At 41.2% G+C, this 21,877-nt stretch overlaps 1 protein-coding gene across 5 annotated transcripts in view; it reads right to left on the reverse strand.

The window, feature by feature from the left end:
* Positions 1–5,039: 5,039 nt before the first annotated feature.
* The window catches only part of SLC45A1 (solute carrier family 45 member 1), a 39,494-nt gene continuing 22,656 nt past the window's right edge, over positions 5,040–21,877 (reverse strand). For 4 of the 5 annotated variants that reach the window (XM_051988640.1, XM_051988639.1, XM_051988637.1 and 1 more), the window contains 5 exons: positions 19,986–20,725; positions 14,493–14,646; positions 11,210–11,386; positions 9,530–9,735; positions 5,040–5,726 (listed from right to left, as the gene is read on the reverse strand). In XM_051988640.1, the coding sequence (XP_051844600.1) occupies positions 5,460–5,726; positions 9,530–9,735; positions 11,210–11,386; positions 14,493–14,646; positions 19,986–20,725 (1,544 nt within the window). In that variant the 3' untranslated portion in view covers positions 5,040–5,459. The remainder of the gene's footprint in view (positions 5,727–9,529; positions 9,736–11,209; positions 11,387–14,492; positions 14,647–19,985; positions 20,726–21,877) is intronic. The other variant, XM_051988642.1, reaches the window with a different exon arrangement.

A 21,877-nucleotide genomic window follows, 5' to 3' on the forward strand; every position in this document is an offset into this window, starting at 1 on the left:
ATGTGAATTGGCTTAACTCTACATTGTCCTTGAGTCTCTTTCCTCCTTGTTACATGATAAGCCTCAGCCATGGATCACTCCTACCATCCATGGTCTTCACTCCTACCCACCCATAGCTGAATGAAGCCGGAGAAAACCATAAAATCCTGCCGACTGGATCCACTACAAATTTTTGTCAGATACTTCAACTGGACCCTTACTGCTGAAAGGCAATCCATTTACATCTTCCTAATTAACTCACTATCCCACTTTCCACAGTGACCTTATGAACTTTTTCATTACTCCTCAAACCTCTTCCCATGGTTCTCCTTTTCCCTCTCCTTCTCAGCTGAGAACCGGGCCTCTTGATTCACTGGAGAAAAAAAAAATTTGGAACCCTCTCCTCTCCACCTCATTTCGTATTACCCCAGTGCCTTCTCCCATTATTTTTCACCATTATCTCACAGGAAGAGCTGATGCTTCTCACCAACACAGACCCCTTTACGCGTGCAAGGGATCCCCTTCCATCTCATTTTCTCCAGCAGACTGCCCCTAATATATCTCATTCACTTCAGTCTCTCCTTGCTTACTGGCTGCTCCCTACAAATGTGGCCATATCTCCCCATCCTCAAAAAACTCCAACTTGATCCATCCATTCCCATCAATTATTTTCCCATATCCTCCCTTTTCTGGCCAATCTTGAGAAAGCAGAATATAATTAATGCTTTTATTTCCTTTCCTCTCTTCTATTTTCTGACTTCATCTTTCACCACATTTGTGCTCTCCAAACTTCTCTAATATCCTAATTATCAAATCTAAGGACTTTTTTTTTTAGTTTTCATCATTTTTTACCTCGCTATAGTCATCCCCTACTCCCTGAAAGCCTACCTCTAGGTTTCTGTGACGTTCCTCTATCATGTGTCTCATGATTCCTTCTCAATCACATTTGCTGGATCTTCATTTAAGGCACAGGCTGGGATTGTCCTGAGTTCTTTCCTCTTTTCCCTCTATACCAGTTCACTTGGGGACTCATTAGTTCCCCAGTCATCTCTGCACATGGTTAAGAGCTACTCTTTAGGGGCAGCTAGGATAGAGCATCAGCCATGAAGTCAGGAGGACCTGAGTTCAAATCTGATCTCAGACACTTAAGACTTCCCAGCTGGGTGACCCTGGCAAATCATTTAACCCCAAATGGCTCAGCAAAAAAAAAAAAAAAAAAAAAAAAGACTATTGTTTAAAACCTAACCCCTCTCCTGAGCTCCTATTAGATATCCTCACAAAATACTTTTCACACAAAGTTATATTTAAACAATTGAAAGACTATCAAGTGCTTATGGGTAGGCCCAGCTAATATAATGACAATTTTACCTAAATTAACCTATTTATTCAGTACCATACCAATCCAACTGAAAGAAATTACTTTATAGAACTAGAAAAAAAATAACAAAATTCATCTGGAAGAACAAAAGGTCAAAAATTTCAAGGGAATTAATGAAAAAAAAATGCAAACAACCTAAAAAATAAAATGACACTAAAACCATTTGGTACTGAGCAAGAAATAAAATAGATTAGTTTAATAGGTTAGGTTCACAAGACCTTATTAGATTAGATCTGCCTTTTAAGATAGTTCAAGACAAATTCCTTGTAGACATCTTAAATTCTGCTAACCTCAACATATCCTAAACTGAGTCCAATCTTTCCCCTCTCTCTGCTATTGTCAAGGGCACACCATTCCTCCTAAACTTCCTTTCCCCCATCCTGCATACCCAGTCTGTTTGCAGTGCATGTCACTTTGACCTTCCTATCATTTCTCATGCATCCACCCCCTACACGCTCTGACGTGCCCCTCAATGCAGGTTCTCTCATTCCTGGACTGTTCCACCGACCTTCTGGTTGGTCTCTTTCCTTCATCTCCCCCAATCCTTAAGTGACACCTGCTCAAGATGGAATCGAGGGGATATGGGAGATGCGGGCACAAACCTCCCGGGGAGCTGTGCCCTCAGTAGAAAAGTAGCAAAGCAGAATGGAAGTAGCCCAAAAGAAATGCAAAATGCACAGATTTAAAGAATCCTCTCGAGCGTTCACAAGGATTATTTGTGGTCCTCTGTGAGAAGAAAGGACTACCACCAATTCCATCCTTGACTCAACTTCCAAATTGGTCTTCCTAACGTGCAGATCTGCCCACATCATCCATCTCTTCAATCAGCCTTGGTGGCTCCCTCTCACTTCTAGGAACAAATAAAAAATATGGCATTTGAAGCCTTTCACAATCTCACCTTCTTACCTTTCCAGTCTTCTTACTCTCACCTGATCCACTTACTCTGCAGTCCAGGGACATTGCGCTCCTTGAGGTTTCTCCAACAAAATATTCCATTTCCCATCTCCAGGTATTTTTTACTGACTGACCCCCACCCACCCATCCCTTGCCTAAATGTTCTCCCTCATCTCTACTTTCTCATTTCTCTGGCTTCCTTCAGGTCCCCCATCTGAATCCCACCTTCTACAAGAAGCCTTTCCTGATCCCCCTCAATGCTAATGCTTTTTTTCTATTGGTTATTTCCAATTTGCTTTCTCTATAACTTACTTGAATATTTTCACATTTTCTCCCCTATTTTACTATGAAATCCTTGAAAGCAGAGACTGCTTTTCTTTATATTCCTGATGCTGAGCACAGTGCCTGACAGATACATAGGGATTTAATAAATGCTTATTGACTGTTAACTAAATGAATGAGCAAAAGGGTAATACCCAGCTTGGAAGTGCTATTTCAAAGGAGATTAATTTTTTTAAAGATTAGATTTGAAAATTGCTTTATTCAGACAAGAACTGATTTGACCCAAACTCCCAAACTCATTTTAGACTCTTATTTGCCATGCTGATATCGCTAGCTCTTCAACTCCTGATTGTTTTCGTTTCCCTCAAGCCAAGTCTTTGCTCTTGTACTCTCTCACCCCAACTAGATCCCACATTTGCCTGTGGCTGATATTTGTGTCACCAAATGGCAGCATTAGAGGAAGAGAAAGCTTTTGTCTTCTAAACACATTATAGGCTCATAGCATTTTTTTTTTCTTAACCAGAGCTATGATTTCATTGGTAAAAGGAACTCCCGTTGAGGAAACTCCCGATGCCAGTACTAATTGCACTGACTGCAATTTAGGAATTTGCTTGGGACCATCAAGAAAAAGTCAAAGATGGGATTTGAACCTTGGTCCAAGTGTCACAGACTCCCAAGATGGCACTTTTATCTGCTACAGTAAACTGCGTCTCATTCACTATCCACTGAATGTTATTGTGCTACCTACCTACTGTGTAGAAAACTGGAGGTTGTGTACTTAGGGCTGGAGGGAGATTTCAAAAACCATCTAATCCAAGTTTTACAGATAATGAAACTGAGGCCCAAAGACTTGCACAAGATCACACAGGATTAAGAGGCAGAATCAGAACCCAGGACCTCTGACTTCAAATCCAAAATCCATTTCATATTTGAAAATTATTTGATTGGAGACTATTGGGGGATAAAATAACCCTAATCTTGCTAATTTTTTTTTCCCTGAGGCAATTAGGGTTAAGTGACTTGCCCAGGATCACACAGGTAGGAAATGTTAAGTGTCTGAGGTCAGATTTGAATTCAGGTTCTCCTGACTTCAGGGCTGGTGCCCTATTCCCTAACCCCACCTAGCTTCCCCTCTATCTTGCCAATTTTGAGTGTCTTAAACTAGCATCTGTCTTAAGACTCAAAAAGGAGCTCAGACATTGGTTGTTTTATCTAATTCCCCTATTTTATAAAACTTATTCCTTGAAAGGAAAAGTGACTTGCCTATAGTCACAGTGACTGAGCCAGAATTCAAACTTGAGTTCTGTGACTCCTAACTCAACACTCCAGACTGAGAAATTTAGACTTAATTATTCAGAAGACAAAAGGACTTTGGTGTAGATTTTCTAATCAGAGCAGCAACTAGCTGTGGACCCTTAAATACCTTGAGAAATTTCCCCAGATCAGCCTGATAACCTTTGGCCAATTCCACCCTGGATAGATGAAGCAATGGCTTTTATTAAAAACTCTCCAAATTCTTGGATTCTGTTTGTTGACTAAGAATCAACAAGGACCTACTGTGTGCCATATTTTCTGTCAGTTGATCAGATATAGGGAGATAAGGCTGGCAGCTTTGTTCTGGGGAGAGAGACTCTCCTGCATTAGTCCAAGACAGGGCATGTTGATTTAGTCTAGCCTTTAACCAGATGAATGGTGATAGAATATGTGAAGGATACTTTGAAGGTGTAGTTTATTTGCCCCAATGTTGCTTCACCCTCTGCTATCACCACCACTGCAATGGTTCAGCCTTTAATTTGTCCTTGGCAATGTAGTTGGGCAAAATTATGACATTCCAAAGTCCAAAAAGCTTAAATAGATTTAGGGTTTTTGGGGTTTTTTTTTTTGCTGAGGCAATTGGGGTTAAGTGACTTGCCCAGGGTCACACAGCTAGGAAGTGTTAAGTGTCAGGCTAGATTTGAACTCAGGTCCTCCTGAGATTGGGTGACTTTACCCTGGGACATGCTGAACTGCCTCTGAGCTGAAATGTAGCCTCAACACCAAAAGAACCCTTTATTGCCCCCTTGGGACTCCCCTAACCTTCTACCTGCTTGGGAGATCCTGAGATTTGCACCATGTTGCTCAACCAGCAAATGTAAGTTCTGATAGATGGTCTCTCTCCTTCTCTAAGTGGGGGTTCTTTTGGTGGTTCACAAAAATGGCAGATTACAAAGCAAAGACAATGGAGCAAACAGTGGATCGGAGGTCAGGAAGCCATCCTACATTTACTTTTAGTCTTAGTCAACTTTACTTTCCTTTTATTTACCCTCAATCTTCTTTTTTATAAAATGAAGGAATTGGATTCTGATCTCTATGGCCTCTTCCAGTTCAGTGATCCAATTCTACTGTATATTTATGTAAGAATCTTAGGGCTAAAACAAGGCCTTCTGGCCAGGAAATACACATCTCGAGGGAAATTCGAAACTCTCCTTTGCTACCTAAAATGAAACCAGACTCGGGCCTCACAAAATATCTTACAAGAATTAACTTTATATTGAATGATGAATGCTGGGATCCATAAGGTCTCTTGTATCAGTAAATGACAGGAGAAACACAATCAGTATTCTTCCTTGTAGTCCATGCTCACGGCTTCTTCCACCTCAGGATCCATAGAGGCGTTAGTTCCCCTAACTCACCCTGCTGGAATGACCCATCACCATGAGAAGGAGCAGACTTGCTTTTTTAAAATTTTTTTTTTTTGCTTTTTTTTTTGCTATTATTTATTGTCTTGTCACATATTTACATTCCAATAGGAAATCTTTCCACTTGTACACAGGTTGAGGAGGCTGGTCAAGGCAATCCAGTCATTCTATTGGTCAGCTCTTAACTAGCCCTTTTTCAAAATGCCGGTGTTACAAGTGTTAGTCCCAAATTGGAGGTCCTCAGGGCGCTAGATGTTCAGCAGAAGTGGCTGGTGTTCCTCTTCTAACTCCTCGCTGGGAGGAATTTCATAAATGACAAAAAGGGAGGAGTATAAACACCCCACAAAAGATACAAGGCTGGAGAAGTACATTACCCCATTGGCACTGCCCACCACTGAGGTTAATGGTCCCATGATGATGGAGACGAGAATCTGAGCTAAAAAGTACTGACAGCTCAGGAGGGAGATGTCCACCCCCATTCCTCGCTTGGTGCCATCCACAGTCGACCCTGAAAACTAATCAAAAAGGAAGAAAAATGTGAGGGGAGAAAAGCATGATGAACAAAACAATGCATAACCCATCGCACTGACTTTTTAAACTATAAAACCCTTTCTGAATCTGCCACAGAAGGACCTCTAATTCATCTACACAAATGTTAAGACCATCAGGAAGTCCCCATGGGACATTTTCAGATTTTCTACTGCCAGCCTCAAGCAGGGAAATAGCCCAAGAGTTCTATATTTGTCTCCAGAGTGAGGAAAGCACCCCAAAGAATCTGGGCCACAAAACAGTTTAGAAAAGCACAAGCTGCTTGTCTCCTTCCAAACTGAAACTGTGGGCTAGGGCATGGTGACATTCATGAAATAATTCAAAAAAACAAAGAGCTCGGGTATCATTTTCTTTTCACTTAAAAAAAAAAAACTATCTGGTAGAAACTAGCTGGCAGAAAGAAATCTGAAAGAGAAATTCCCTATAATTATAATAAGCACCTTCCTTTTTAAAGGATTAAAGTCATGTATAGTATGATTAACTCAATTTGCTTTCTTTCTAATGCCTCCCAAGAATTTATAGCATGGAGGAACTGAGCCTTCCAATAGAAGAGGAAGATAATTCTGTATTTTGGTAAGCCACAGGTGTGTGTGTGTATTTACAGAGGAGGAGGAGGAGGAGGAGGATGAGGGGCTAGCCTGGAGAATCTGGAGAAAGGGGCACCTGGGAGTAAAAAGGTCTCACAAACTCAACCTCTTTCACCCCTGATTCTGTTTCTAGAACAGAAATTCTTAACTTTTTTGATGGTTCTTGGACCTCTTTGGACACAGTCATTCTGATAAAGTCTAGGGACCCCTTCTCAAAAGGATATTTTTCAATACACCAAATAAAATCATAATGAAAAAGAAAATCAATTGCATTGAAATGGTTATCAAAAAGTAAAAACAAACCAAAAACCCAACTTCACAAGCCCCCCTTCTACAAGTTTAAGAACCTCCAACTAAAAAAGTCATACATGCTCTTTTCTAAACCAATGGCGCTATCACTGCTAGAGCTTAGACACATCATGGGTCCATATGTCTCATGGATCTAGGGCACATAAAAAAGGTCATGAATCCCTGGGTTTAATAGATTTCTGTGCAGTGACTGGGGGAGTCAATCACCATTTATCAATTTGTTTCTTTGGGAAAATGCAATTCACGTTTCAAATGAGCTAAGTTGGAGACTGCCTGAAACCCCTTCTCTGACGCCAAGCCCCAGCGGCCCGGTTGTCCTGGGACAAGAGTCACTGAATCCACCTCCTAAAGAAGCCCTTAATTTTTAATCATGTGCAGTATTGCCCCAGAAGCCGTCCTAGCCAAGAGCCCTTTGGATGTAGAAGAAACCTTTCCTGGGAGCTGACGTGCACTTACAAAGGGCTTCCCTACCTCATTTCCTCCAATAGCCACTTTTCTCCACATCCCTTAACATAACACGTGCACGATTAAGGACACATGTCAGAGCAGCCGTGAATCTCTGCCTCCAAGGGGCAGGATCATAACCTCTTACCCCGGGAATGGGCTCAAACCAGAAGCCTCCGCCGCTGCTGCTGGGGCCATTACAGACTAGAAATCAAATTGTCCTCGAGCCTTTCTTCTATCAGATAGATCCCTTGCCCCATTCATTCCGTGACCAGGTCAATACAGTAACGTTCTATGGGAAGAAAACAGCCCTGGCTTCCCGTGGGGAAAGGGCTGGAAGACTTCCAACGTGTTTCTAGGAAACCCAGGATCATTAGCAGAAGAATCCGAGCTGCCGATCCCTGGAGGAGGGGGCCTGCCAGCCACAGCCCAGACAGAGCCTTGCTGCCTGTTAAGGCCGGGCACATCCATCTAAATCCAAGGGTTAAGTGACGAGGACTTCTGGGTACTCACATTAATTAAAACTACAGGGGAGAGAGTCACAACTACTCTGTGTGCCGGAGTCTCTTGAAGACAGCCGTGTTCCTTTAACAGGAGGGGGGCTGCAGTGTCACCTGGGCTAGGGGCAATGCTCAGGAGGAGGTCAGCGCCCACCTGACCCGGCTCTCTCGGGAAGAAAGCGCTTGGATGTTGCCAACTGTGGCCTCACTGAAGAAATCAAGCCAAAAAGCAGGGTGATTAGAAGGGCTTCACTCACACATGCCAGCAGCCATCACACACAGCCTGGGCACCCCTTCGGCCGAGCCGGCCCCATGGGGCTGGTTTCTAGTCAAAGGTAACTTGGCCGCTGAGACTGGGACTGCCAAGAGTGGTGCGAAAAAGGAAAAAAGGGGCCTTTTCTCGTGGTGCTGAAGCTCGCGCAATTTCCCCGGGCGCGCCAAGGGGCTGGGCCCGCCAGGTGTGAGGAAGGCCTCTGTCTTAACTGACCATGTGGCTTAGTGAAATGGAACCTGCCTGCCCGGTGCTGGACCCGCTTTTATATAGGTGTCCCACACGCTCACTGCCAGGCCAGGCCTTCCTAGGCAAGGGCATCTGAGCCCCTTTCCAGGGGGGTGCAGATGGCAATACCTAAGGATGCTTCGGCCTCCTATATATTGTGATTGTGGGTAGGCAACAGCCTGGAGGAGAAAGTGGAGGGGAGAGGGAAGGAGGAAGGAAGGAAGGCAAAAAAGAAGGAAGAAAGGGGGGAAGAAGGGAAGGAAGAAGGAAAGGAAAGGGACGGGAAGGGAAGGAAAGGAAAGGACGGGAAGAGAAAGAAAGGGAAAGGAAGGGAAGGGAAAGGAAGGAAGGGAAGGGAAGGGAAGGGAAGGGAAGGGAAGGGAAGAGAAGGCAAAGAAAGAGAAGGGAAGGGAAGAAAAGGAAGGGAAGGAAGGGAAGGGAAGGGAAGGGAAGGAAAAGAAAGGGAAGGGAGGAAGGGAAAAAAAGGGAAGGGAAGGAAGGAAGGGAAAGGAAGGAAGGAAGACAAGGGAAGGGAAGGTGAAAGGGAAGGGAAGGTGAAAGGGAAGGCAGAAGGGAAGGCGGAAGGGAAGGTGGAAGGGAAGGCAAGGAAAAGAAGGAAGAAAAGAAGGATGAAAGAAAAGGAAGGATCGAGAGAAAGAAAAAGGGAACCAAAGGAAAAAGGGAAGAAAAGAGGGTTGAGAGAAAAGGAAGGGAGTGGGGAAAAGGAAAGGAAAGGATGGAGGGAAGAAAAAAGAGGAAGGGAGGAAGGAAGGAAGAAGGGAAGGAAAGAAAAGAGGGATGAAAAGGGAAGGAAGGATGGATGGAAGAAAAGAAGGGAGGAAGGGAAACAAGGATGAATGAAAGTAAGGAAGGAGGAAGGGAGAAATGGAGTGAAAAAATAAGGAAAGGAAAGGAAAGAAAGAGAAGTAGGAAGGAAGGGGAGGGAAGGGATTTACTTTTCTTTTAACCCCACTCAACCCAATCTTTAATACAAATATGGGAGCAACCACACTGGGATTGAAAACAAACCAAAAAAAAAGACCTGAAAACAATGGCTAGAGAGAAAGGGAAAGGCAAAACTGATTTAGTGTCATCTCTCCTAGAAAGCTTGTATAGTATAGTAACAGCTACTGTTTATATAGCACTTTAAGGAACACAAAGCATATTTTGTATGTTATTCCATTTGGTGTAGTGGGTAAAGTGCTCTACTTGGAACCAGGAAGGAAGACTTAGGTTCAGATTCTGCTTTGGGCCTTGCTGTACAACTAAGGTCGTAACCAGTTTGACCTCTCTGAGCCCAGTCCACCTCCAGGACTCGGTGTATTGACGGATCCTAAAAGGCGGCAGAAACTGAAGCTGGCCTAAGTAAAGCAAGGTTCCATTTTAAGATTGTTTTTCATGAACATGAAGTGGGGTAGGGCACCACCTACCTTTTTACTCTGGTAGTAATCACACAACAGAGAATAGGGGAGGGTGCAGAGGGTAGAAAATAATATCCCATATGTTATGCATAGTGATAAAACCACATAGATATTCCTGGAGAGCGTGGCAAGACCTGTCCCCAATCCAAAGGCAAGATAGGCAATGAAATACAGGGTGCGAATGCTGAAGTATTCTTCTAGCTTTTCTAGCATTGCTATAAAACAGAGAAAGATAGTGAGCCATCACAGAGATCGCCAAACATCCTACAAACTTCTCAGCCTGGCTCCCACTTACCTTCCCACCTTCTGACTCTGTCACTTAAACTGGCTTGCTGTTTCCCTCCTTTGCACCTTTGCAAACTTCTATCTCTATGCTATTGCTGTGTGATTTTGTTACCTAACAAGGGAATTTTCAGAAGAACCTGTGTCTTCTCCAAATGGTCTGGAACATTTCATAAAAGGCACAAATAGACCTATTGTTAAAGTATCTCAGTGCCCCGCTAAATTTTATACAGAATTTCAAAGAATATCAAAGATTTGGAGGCTTTGGAGGGAAGGGAGGGAGGGAAGGAAGAAAAGAAGAAGGAAAGGAAAGGAAAAAGGGAAGAAAGGAGGCCTGAGAGAAAAGGAAGGGAGGGAGAGAGGAGGGAGAAGGGAAGGAAAGGAAAGGGGGGAGGGAAGAAAAGAGGCATGAGAGAAAAGGAAGGGAGGGAGAGAGGGAGAAGAAGGGAAGGAAAGGAAAGAGAGAAGAAAAGAGGCATGAGAGAAAAGGAAGGGAGGGAGAGAGGGGGGAGAAGGGAAGAAAAGGAAAGGGGGGAGGGAAGAAAAGAGACATGAGAGAAAAGGAAGGGAGGGAGAGAGGAGAAGGGAAGGAAAGGAAAGAGAGAAGAAAAGAGGCATGAGAGAAAAGGAAGGGAGGGAGAGAGGGGGGAGAAGGGAAGGAAAGGAAAGGAGGGAGGGAAGAAAGGAGGCATGAGAGAAAAGGAAGGGAGGGAGAGAGGGAGAAAGACGAATTCAAATCCCAGACTCGTTAGCTGTATCATCTTGGACTAGTCTCATTTGTAAAAGGATAAAAACGATAACATCTAATTCCCAGGGTTGTGAAGATCAAATGAGATGTATTTGGAAAGCACTTAAAGCTCTCTGTAAATGTAGTCATTATTTCCTCCTGAATACATATCTGTAGAACTATCTTTCTACCTATCAGCCTATCTATCGATATGCCATCCCTGTTTTGCCTGTTTGGCATTTAAAGCCTTTTGGAATAAGGTTCTAACCCATGTTTTCAGACTGACTCCTTGTCCTCCAACATCGCATTCCCATCAGTCTGGCACACTTGCTACTCCCTACACCCTTCGGTCAACTTTCAATCTACCATCACCGTACCTTTGCACGTGGCTTCCATACCTAGAGTATTCTCTTTGTTCAGCTCTACCTTTCGGGTCTCATTAGCTCCTGTCCAGACTCAAGCTTAAAGCTACCTCTCCTAAGAGTCTCTCCCAAACCCCTCTCCCATTCCCAGTTACGAGGGTTTCACCCACCTCCCCAAACCTTTACATATTGGCTTTTCTGCATGTTTTTCTATCCACGAGAATTCTTGAGAGCAGGATCTCCCATCACCCACCACAGGACCTGGCCCTTAGCAGGTAACAGCAAGCCCTGGTTGGGTCCCACGGTTGAAGTGGATACCTGAATACAATGCAGCGCTGAATGCATAGATACACATCCCCCAGCATCCCATGGTGACTCCAGCATTATATTTCTGATAGTCTTCTGAAGTGTGAGGGGCTTTGGGGTTTCCTTGGAAGACCACCTCACCCATAAAGTCCGTGTAGAAAAGCAGCATCCCCTCAAATGAGAGCCATCCTATATGAACAGACACAAGTAGAAAAAACATCTAATAAAGGAATCCTAATCACACCCTATGGCTAGGTAGAGTCATTAATTGAGCAGGGTCTGGAATCAGGAAGTCTGAGTTTAAATCTGGCTTTAGATACTTCTGTTTGCCTCAGTTTCCTCAACTGTAAAATGGGAATAATAACAATACCTACCTCTTAGGATTGTTGTGAGGATTAATTATGATAATATTTGTAGCGTGCTTAGCACAATTCATGGCACATAGTAGGCCTTCCCCACAACCACACACAGAGAATGGCTTCTATGCCTAGCTGTGTATCATTAATTGCATAGCACTTCTTTATCTAATATCTTCATTTCAAAATATGCAAATGATGAAAGTCTATGAGGATCTGTGCAGGAAATAAGATATATTTATCCAAAATAAGGAAAAAGGAAATAGGGAGAAACCACTATTTCAAATACTTGAAAAACTGTCCCATAGAAGAGGGATTCAACAAATATGTAATCATTGCACGTAAGATACTGTTATGAGAAATTCTCCATTTCCTTTTATTTGGTTTTATTATACATTTCTCTTGGAATCTCTGGCTAACTGAATCCTTTCTCCGGTTAATATTAACCTCACCTGGCTAAAAATCTGACTCATAGGATAATCATATTAAAAGAAAACTTTGATATTTCTAGATAAGAAGCCAAAAAGGAATAGCAGCTTCCTAAAGTGACTTATGTACCTATTTGTGGAAGGATTCTCCTGGCTCCACTTTGGCTATCTTTGTGACATGTGAATCTTCTTTCAATAAGCCAATTGTGAACTCTAAATATAGTTTAATCTGTAATCTGATTTAGTTTCCCTATAGAGTATCTTTAATAAGATTTGTTTCCTTCAGATATGTATGAGATTATGATTAACTAAGTTTGTTCAAATTTATGGTCCAAGAATTGTGGTCTAAGTATTAAATTGCTATATATCAAAACTTATTTCTCTATTGTAATTTTTGTCAATAAAAAACCTTGTTAGAATCATGATCTTGATTAAGATCCCTGAACCTGTACTTAAGCATAAAAACCTAGGTTTTCACCTGTAAAATTTCTGCATTGTAACCCACCATGAAAACCTGAAGGAGATATTTTTCTATAAGAATATACATATACATAAAACCCTGCCATTTGCTATATATGTACTTCTAAACATATATACAATTTGATTGACTATTTGCTGCAACTATACATATATACACACACATTTATTTGTATATACATGTATACATGTTTGGGTATTTATTTGCATATTTATTTGTTTATTTTTATTTGTTTCAACTGTGAATATTTAGGCTGAAGACGAGAACACATATTCTCCCACTGGAAAAATGAACATAACCTCAGAGTTGGAAGAGATCAGTCTGAGGTTCAGTATGACTTGCCCATGGTAGGAGAAACTGGTGAAGGGACATGATAGTTGTCTTTAAGCAGATGAAGAATAGTCAAATGAGATAATATTTGTAAAAAGCACATAGTAGGTGCTATATAAATGCTTAAGCCCTTCCTTTCCCAAGCAAATGGAAGGAAGGCTCAGGTTTATTCTGCTTGACCCCAGAAGAAACGATGAGTAGACACAAAAAGGAGCAATTGTTTAGGTTTGATGGCAGAGGGGAAAGACAAACTTACTTCAAACTAGGAAGAGAGCTATCAGAAAAGGGAATGGACTTCCTGAATATAAAGTATTAGGGTCTAATTCCCTGGAAGTTTTGAGTAAAGGTCATATGATTTGTCTGGGATGATACAAGGAGGCTGCATGGCTTGAATGAAAGGACTTTTGATATCCCTTACAACTCTGAGATTCTTAACAATGAAAAATTTTCAAATGCTAGGCAACTGATATTTTCAGTGGAAAAGAACCAGGAGTCAGGAAGACAGAATCCAAATCCAGTCTCAGACATTTACTAGCTGTGTGAGTCTGGACAAGTCACTTCACTTGTGTCTGCCTCAATTATGAATGAAAATGAAAAAGTTAGGGATAATAACTCCTGCCTCCTAGGATTGTTGTAAAGAACAAATTAAATAACACCTGTAAATCCCTTTTCAATCCTTAAAAGGCTATATAAATGCTGCTCTTATTAAGTGACTTGCCGAAAGCCATATAGGAAGCAAGTGTAGGTATTTAACTAATTTAATCTGTAAGTCGCCAAAACGTCCATTTATGTAACTTTTAATCTTGAATGTCTTGGGTACGTACTTGCATTAACTTAACCCTGTCACAAATTAAAGCCATAGCTCCCTCGCCCATCTATAATTATTTAATATTGTTTTGGCCCAAAGCAAAAGTGAAAAATAAACAATTATCATTGCTTCCTACATGTTCTACTAATCAACTTGGGGACAGCTGGAGACTTAGAAGGGGCAGGAGAACTTGGAGATAGAGTTGTATTGGTTTCAGACTCCCTTTGTTCTTAATTTTTTCATTATCTTGCCAAGCAACAATGACCTTGTACCACAGTTTTAACTACTTTGATAAATTAGCAATAATAATAATAATTGTTTTTATATCAGGATTTAAGATTTACAAAATGCTTTAACTATATTCTTTATTACACATATCCTTTGAAACAAGATAAAGGTAGATGGGATTATTATTATTCTCATTTTATATAAGAGGAAACTAAGGCAAGTAGAGGTTAAATGGTCACACAACTAGTTAGTGACTGAGGCAGGATTAGAATTCAGATCTTTCTGATTCCAAGTCCAATATTCTATACCACTATGTCAGCTAGGTGTCAAAAATTAATTAAAGGGGATCTTCTAGAGACTGAGCCTTAGGAATGCTGTATTCAAAACCAGAAGACCTGGATTCAAATTCCAACTCTGCCATCTGTTACGTGTGTAACTCTGCACAAGGTACATTCTTCATCCGTCAAATGAGATTGGATCAGATGGGCCCTGAGGTTTTTCTAGCTCTAAATCTATGAATTTCTGAAGTTTCTTCCAGATCCAAATTCCATGAGCTCAAAAGAATAATTTTAATGGTAGAACTTTCCACGGGAGAACCTCTTTAAACATCATTTTTGTTGTTAGGACTTTCCCTTTTTTCCTTAGCCACGATATCATTAGCACTTACCCAGGAAATGGTTGATACAGAGATTTCTAAGAGCTTTTGGCATATGGCAGATGGTAGAACAGAGACGCCGCATGGAAAGGGACTGCTCGGAGACCTCCCCAGAGCCATTCAATTCACTCTCATATTTGACACCATTGAGTAAAATATTAGCAACCTGTAAAGGATAAGATCACAAAAATCAAGCTAGTGACAACTGTCAATCATCATCACAGCAAAAGGATTGACTCATCTGAAGTAAATCAGGAGAAAATAGAGAATGAGGCCAGAATCTCAAGGCTGGGCAGAATGTCTGGAGTCCCTGTTTCCAGTATTGCCTCCTGGAGGCAAAGGCTGGTGGACCACTTGAGCGTGGGAGATCTGAGCCATAGGATGACAAGAGTGGAGCGAGCCAAGGAAGAATGAACCTGCTCAAGCCAGAAAGAGAGCAGGTTAAAGCTTCCTTGCCACACATGTGGGAAGGATACAGGATACTTAAATCCTGTGAACTTATTGCTTACAGTTTCCAAGATTTGGAGCAAATAGATTGAAGATGAGAAAATGGAAGCCAGGTGATGGCTCTAGCCAGCAGCCCAGTACTCTTTTGGTAGCTGGAAAACTACCAAGACTTAGTATGGAAGGATTTAGAATTGCAAGGGACCCTATTGTCCAGCAGTATTACTCCATCATTTTACAGAAGAGGAAACAAAGTGAATTATTCAAGGTCACACCACCTGTAAACAGGAGAGGTAGAATTTGGACTCAGGTCTTGAGGTTAAGTGACCTTGAGTATTACCAAAAATTGAGGAGGAAGAGAGACATTTTAAGTCATCATCATGGTGAAGAGACTGGATTCTATGCTGTATGAAAATCAGTTGAAGGAAGGGTTAAGCCTCAAGAGGAGAATCACCATGTTGTTGTTGTCATCCAGTCATTTCAATCATGTCCAACTCTTCATGACCCCATTTGGGGTTTTCTTGGCAGAGACACTGAAGTGGTTTGCCATTCCTTCTCCAGCTCATTTTACACATGAGAAAATGGAGGCAGACAGGATGGATTGATTTGCCCAGCCACACAGCTATTCCTTCTCTAGCTAATTTTACAAATAAGGAAATTGAGGCAAACAGGGGTAAGCAACTTGCCCAGGGTCTTTCTGGTTCCAGGTCCAGCATGGTATCCCCCGTATCACTTAGCTGTCTTTAAAATTTTTTAATCTTGTCACAGGAAAGATTTTAAATTCTGAAGATTAAATTAGGTGCTTTAATAAGGGAGGGGGGAAGAGAGAGAAATAAATGCAAAGAGAACAATTTAGGCTTTTGTTATGAGGGAAGAAGCTGTCTACCAATGGGAGCCACCTAATAGTGGAGTCAGTGAGTTTCCCTCACTGGAGGGCTCCACGCAGAATTTAGTTGACCTCTTCTTCTTGGAAAAGTAGCAGAAGGACATCTTTTACAGGGAAGGATGTCCACTGAGGTACCTGACAAATCTGAAGTTTAGTGACTATGAGATAATGAGGACAATAATAATTATTGGGGGATTTGTTGTTATTTTGAGGTGATTGGAGTTAAGTGACTTGCTCAAGTAGCAGCTAGTAATATTAAGAGTCTGAGGTCACATGTGAACTCAGGTCCTCCTGATTCCAAGACTGTTGCTCTATCTACTGTACCATCTAGCTGTCCCGACAATAATAATTGTTATTATTGTTGTAATAATAATAATTATTATTATTTTCATTATTATGTTCATAGGTGACATTTATATGGCACTTAATAAACACTAGGCACATCACTAATCATTTAAAAATATTTCATTTAATCTTCTGAACAATTCTGGAAGTTAGGTGCTTTTTAGAAATTCTCATTTTACAGATAAGGAAATTGAAGTAAACACATTAAGTGACTTGCCCAGGGTCACATAGCTACTAAAAATCTTGCCACATTCCATCCCTCACTTCTGGACTTTTGCTTAGAATGTCTCCCATGGAAAACAGGGACACTGATACATTGTTGGTGGAACTGTGAACGGATCCAACCATTCTGGAGAGCAATTTGGAACTATGCTCAAAGAGTTATCAAACTGTGCATACCCTTTGATCCAGCAGTGCTACTACTGGGCTTATACCCCAAAGAGATACTAAAGAAGGGAAAGGGACCTGTATGTGCCAAAATGTTTGTAGCAGCCCTGTTTGTAGTGGCCAGAAGCTGGAAACTGAGTGGATGCCCCCAAAATTGGAGAATGGCTGGGTAAATTGTGGTATATGAACGTTATGGAATATTATTGTTCTGTAAGAAAGGACCAGCAGGATGATTTCAGAAAGGCCTCAAGAGACTTACATAAACTGATTCTGAGTGAAATGAGCAGGCCCAGGAGATCATTATACATGGCAACAACAGTTGATGATGATCTGTTCTGATGGATGTGGCTCTTTTCAACAACGAGATGATTCAAACCAATTCCAGTTGTTCAGTGATGAAGAGAGCCATCTACACTCAGAGACAGAACTGTGGGAACTGAATGTGGTTCCTAACACAGCATTTTCATGTTTTCTGTTGATGTTTGCTTGCATTTTGTTTTCTTTCCCAGTTTTTTAATTGATTCAATTTTTCTTGGGCAGCAAGAACAACTATATATATATATATATACACACACATATATATGTATATGTATGTATGTGTGTGTATATATATATATATATACATATATTGGATTTAACATATATTTTAACAAATTTAACATGTATTGGACTATCTGCCACCTAGGGGAGTGAATGTGGAGAAGGAGGAGGAATTTGGAATAGAAGGTTTTGCAAGGGTCAATGTTGAAAAATTACCCATATATAGGTTTTGTAAATAAAAAGCTTTAATAACAAAAAATTTTTTAAAAGTCTCCCATGTTTGGAATATTCTTCTTTCTCTTGGAAACCTCTCACTTTTTTTCTGAGGAAATTGGGGTTAAATGACTTGCTCAGGGTCACACAGCCAGGAGATGTTAAGTGTCTGAGGTCAGATTTGAAGTCTGGTCTTCCTGACTTCAGTGCTCTATCCACTACCCCAACTCACTGCTCTGAAACTCTTAACTTTTTTTAAGGCTCAAAGCGCTTCCTACATGGAGACTATTTATGCCAGCATTTTAAAGGATGATCACTTTACCCCAGCTCATTTTGTCTCTAACTCTCCTACAGTGTCTTAATCACATCCCATAGGTTTCATGATCATCTCCCTTAAGAGGACTCCCAAATACAGCCCTGCTTTCTCTCTTCAGCCGTAGTCCCTTATCAACAACTGCCTGCTAAACCTTTCCATTGGATGTGCATCTCAAACTCACTATATTTTAAAGGACCGTATTTCTCTCAAATTTAACCAAAGCTTCCCATTTCTATTGAGAATGCCATCATCCTTCCTGCCACTTCCTAACTCTGTATTGATCCTCAACTCTTCTCTCTCCTCCTACATCCCAATCAAATAAGTCATTGCATTGCCCCCCCCCCATCTCTTCCTTCCAGATCCTTCCTCCATTCACAATGTCTCTATCCAATTTTAGGCCCTTATCACCTCTCACCTGGATTAGCAATAATAATAAACATTTCTATAGGATTTCAGAATTTGTAAAATGCTTAAATTTCATCTCACCTTATCTCTTATCATAAGCTACTAATTCAGCTCCCAGAATCTACTCTCTTCCCTCACCAATCTTATCTTCTACACAGCTGCCAGATTAATATTACTAAAATACATAGCTGACCAAGTCACCAACCTCAACCCTCAAAAACACATCAGTGGTTCCCCATAGCCCCAGAGAGAAAATACTCATTTTTCCTCTTGGCATTGAAAGCATAATCCCATCCTAATTCCATCTCCCTTATCTTCACAAACTCTTCAACTGCTAGCCGTCCCTATCCGTAGTATGACATCTCCTGCCTCTGTATCTCCATGTAAGTGGCCATTCTTAGGCTAGTCATTTCTTCCCCTACTTTCCAGAAGTATCCTAAGCTTCCCCCAAAGCTCTCTGTCATTAGCCCGCTCTCCCTTATAAAGTCACTTTCTATATCCTTTTTATTTATCCCTTCATGGATTGCGTTCTCTAGTAGAACGCTCAAGTTCTGAAGACAGGGACTGTTTCATTCTCACCTGTTTCCCCAGAACATAAGAATAACTTGCTTATAATCAATATTTGTTGAATTGTATTCATTTTGGCCCTCCAATCAGCCTGATAAGAGAGATGACACACCTGTTGAGCCTGCTAGAGTTGTTTAGGATTTTCCCATTTACAAGACTTTCTGCTTAGTTACACGGAATTACATAATATCGACTTACAATAAGGCAGTTGCCACTTCACAAACTCAAAAGAGGATCTCAGAATTTGAAAAGAACTCGAAGATCATCTTGTCCAACCCTTTTGAACAAAAAGTTCCCTCTCCCAAAGCCGTCACTAGACATTTTGGTGACTGAGATAAGCAGAGTGAAATTGACTGGCCCCGAGATTGACATGAAAATATTAAAACAATTTCAGTTGAGCCATGATCAGGACTTGCTTTCCTATTTTAACTCATTATCCTTGCTAACTAGGCGCTATAACAATTAAGCATCCTACCCACCTCCTGACAGAGGTGATGCTTGCAAAGTTCAGAGTGAAATCTCTCTCTCTGTGTCTGTCTCTCTGTCTGTCTGTCTCTTTCTTCCCTCTCTTCCCTCTCTTCTCTCTCTCTCTCTCTCTCTCTCTCTCTCTCTCTCTCTCTCTCTCTCTCTATATATATATATATATATATATACATACACACATACTATATGTGTATGTACATATATATACATATATAATACATATGTATATGTGTGTGTACACACACACACACACACACACACACACACGACTCTGGGGACATGGCCAATTCAAGGATTTGTTTGGCTTGACTATATTTATCATAAAGATTTGGTTTAATTTTCCCAATGATAAAGCATGGGAGGGAGAGAAATTTGATTTTTCTTTGAAAAAAGTAATTAGGTGCTTTAAGCATCATTCTTTTTAGCTGCTGGAGGCCACTGATTCTCACATCCCACAAATTTCATGCCCCCTTCACTTTAACCTCGTTTTTCTTCTGTCTTCTCCAATATACCAACAAATAGTTAACAAACCAAACTTTCCTCTCTTAAGCACTGGCAGGAAGGAGGAGCCTCACTACCCATTGAAGCAGCTTCATAGCATCAGAGAATTGTAGAAGGGAACTCGGCAACTATCTAGTCCCACCCAGCCCTAAAAAATGAATTCCCACAATAACATGCCCGACAAATGACTCTGCAGCCTCTGTTTGAAGGGTCTAGTAAGGGGAACCCATTTTTTCTTAAGACTATCCCTTCTGCTTTTGGACAACACTAATTTTTCCTGATATCAGAGCCCAATTTTCCCTTTTTCAAGTTCCATCATGCTTCATCTTCATGATTCCTAACTAACTGCTTTAAGTATATCATCTTCACTAGCAAATGCTGTCAGATCTTCCTCTTCCCTCCCTTTATTTGCTCTTACCTGTTGACTGAAGGTCACATTCCTTCTCCTGCTACTTTCTGGACAACTTCCTATTACAGCATCTGGGATGGCCAATGTCTGAGGCCTTTTCAGAATCCCAGACGATCGAGGCTTTGGAGCATCCAAAGAACCTACCCTTAACGTGTCTCCTTCTGGCCCATGAGTCACTGAGACTGTCCCTCTCTCCAGAATTCCATTTTCTTGACAGTAGAAGCCATCAGGGGCCCTTGGGAAGCTGACACTGATGGTCTGCCTGGGTAAACTAGCAGGGAGGGCCAAGTAGTTATCGTGTCCTGCAGTAAAGCAGTCTATGAGTACACTGTCAATATTGGAAGTTCCAAAGGAGGATGCAAACTCATTAATCCCGGTCAGAGAATTGTCCCGGCTGATGAAGCTGCCATATTTGGGTGTGAGAGGGCTGAGAGGAGAAATAGGGCTGGTAAAACTTGCATATAAGTGAGTGGCATTCTGGGAGCTAGCGTTGTCAGTTGTGCCCTCCTCAAATAAGACGGGGGGAGAAGGAGGAAGAGGAAGGCTTGGGCTCTTCATCACAGTTTTCTTCTTGCTAAAGGGCTGCAGGGGCCTCTCTGGAATGCTGATGAGCGTCAGCACTGTGGTGATACTCAAGGTGACAGAAGTAAAGACATAAATGACTCGCAGCTGACCACCCAGGGCTCTGCCAAAACTAGTCTTGTCCCAGTTTATTCCTCCAACGACATATCCAAATCCTCCTCCAAGACCTGATGAGAGAAATAGCATTTAAATCTCTTTCCTTCCCAAGAAAGGGAGAGGAGAGGTGAAAAGGGAAGGGAAGGGAGAGGGAAGGGAAGGAAGAGATGGAAAGGGAGAGGAGGGGAAGACGAGGGAAGGAGAAGGGAAACCCCAACTGGAATCACAAAGAATTGGACAAGATTGGATTACAACAATTTACCGAGAAGATATAGTAACAATAGTAGTTACGAAAAACTTGAACTCATCATGTGATATTGGGAAATTAGATCAGGACAAAAAGGCAACTAGATGATGCATTAATTAGAGTATTAGATTTGGAGTCAAGGGAATTTAATTTCCAATTACGACCCAGAACAGACACTTACTGGCTGCTCTCAACCTCCTTATCTGTGAAATACATGTAATATTAATATCTATATGAATAGGAACAAGCATTTATTAAATGCCTACTATATGCTAGTAATTGTGCTAAACACTTTACAAATATCTTTTTTGATCCTCACAACAATCTTGGGAAGTTGGTGCTATTACAGTTAAGGAAACTGAGGTAAGGCAGAGGGTCACACAGCTAGTTAAGTGTCTGAAGCTGGATTTAAATTCAGGTCTTCTCGACTCCAGTCCTAGTGCTCTAACCACTGAACTACATAGCTGCCTACTCCATGGGGTTATTATGAATAGAAAGAGATCTATGTAAAGAACTTTACAAATTTTAAAGCTCTATACATGTGCTAGCTATTAAAACAATGACAGCAATGTTCATGATGGAACTTTTTCTTTTGTTATTATGCAAATTGGTTTATTCAAATGACTAAGTATGTTAATTAATAAATTCTTCTTATATGATACATGATGTGTTTTTTTTAAGTTGAAATTATCTTTGACCTATAGCTAAAAAAATGCCAGAATGATCACAAAGAAACTACCAAAAGGCTTTTGTATTTAGATTTTGTGGCCGACAGGTATCCAATAGCCATTGGAAGCTAAGATCTTTCATGCTGAGTTTAAAATATATTTTATTTGACTTCACGTGTAGAAGTATTTTTTTCTTTCTTCTTAATAAGTGAGGAAGTGTAATGGGCTGAAACTAAGTTGATGCACTGAGGTCCGATCACTTAAGGCTAATTACCAATTGGATAATACTCTATTAACATATGCTTGGA

The sequence above is a fragment of the Antechinus flavipes genome, chromosome 3, assembly GCF_016432865.1.
Source record: "Antechinus flavipes isolate AdamAnt ecotype Samford, QLD, Australia chromosome 3, AdamAnt_v2, whole genome shotgun sequence".
Lineage (NCBI taxonomy): Eukaryota > Metazoa > Chordata > Mammalia > Dasyuromorphia > Dasyuridae > Antechinus > Antechinus flavipes.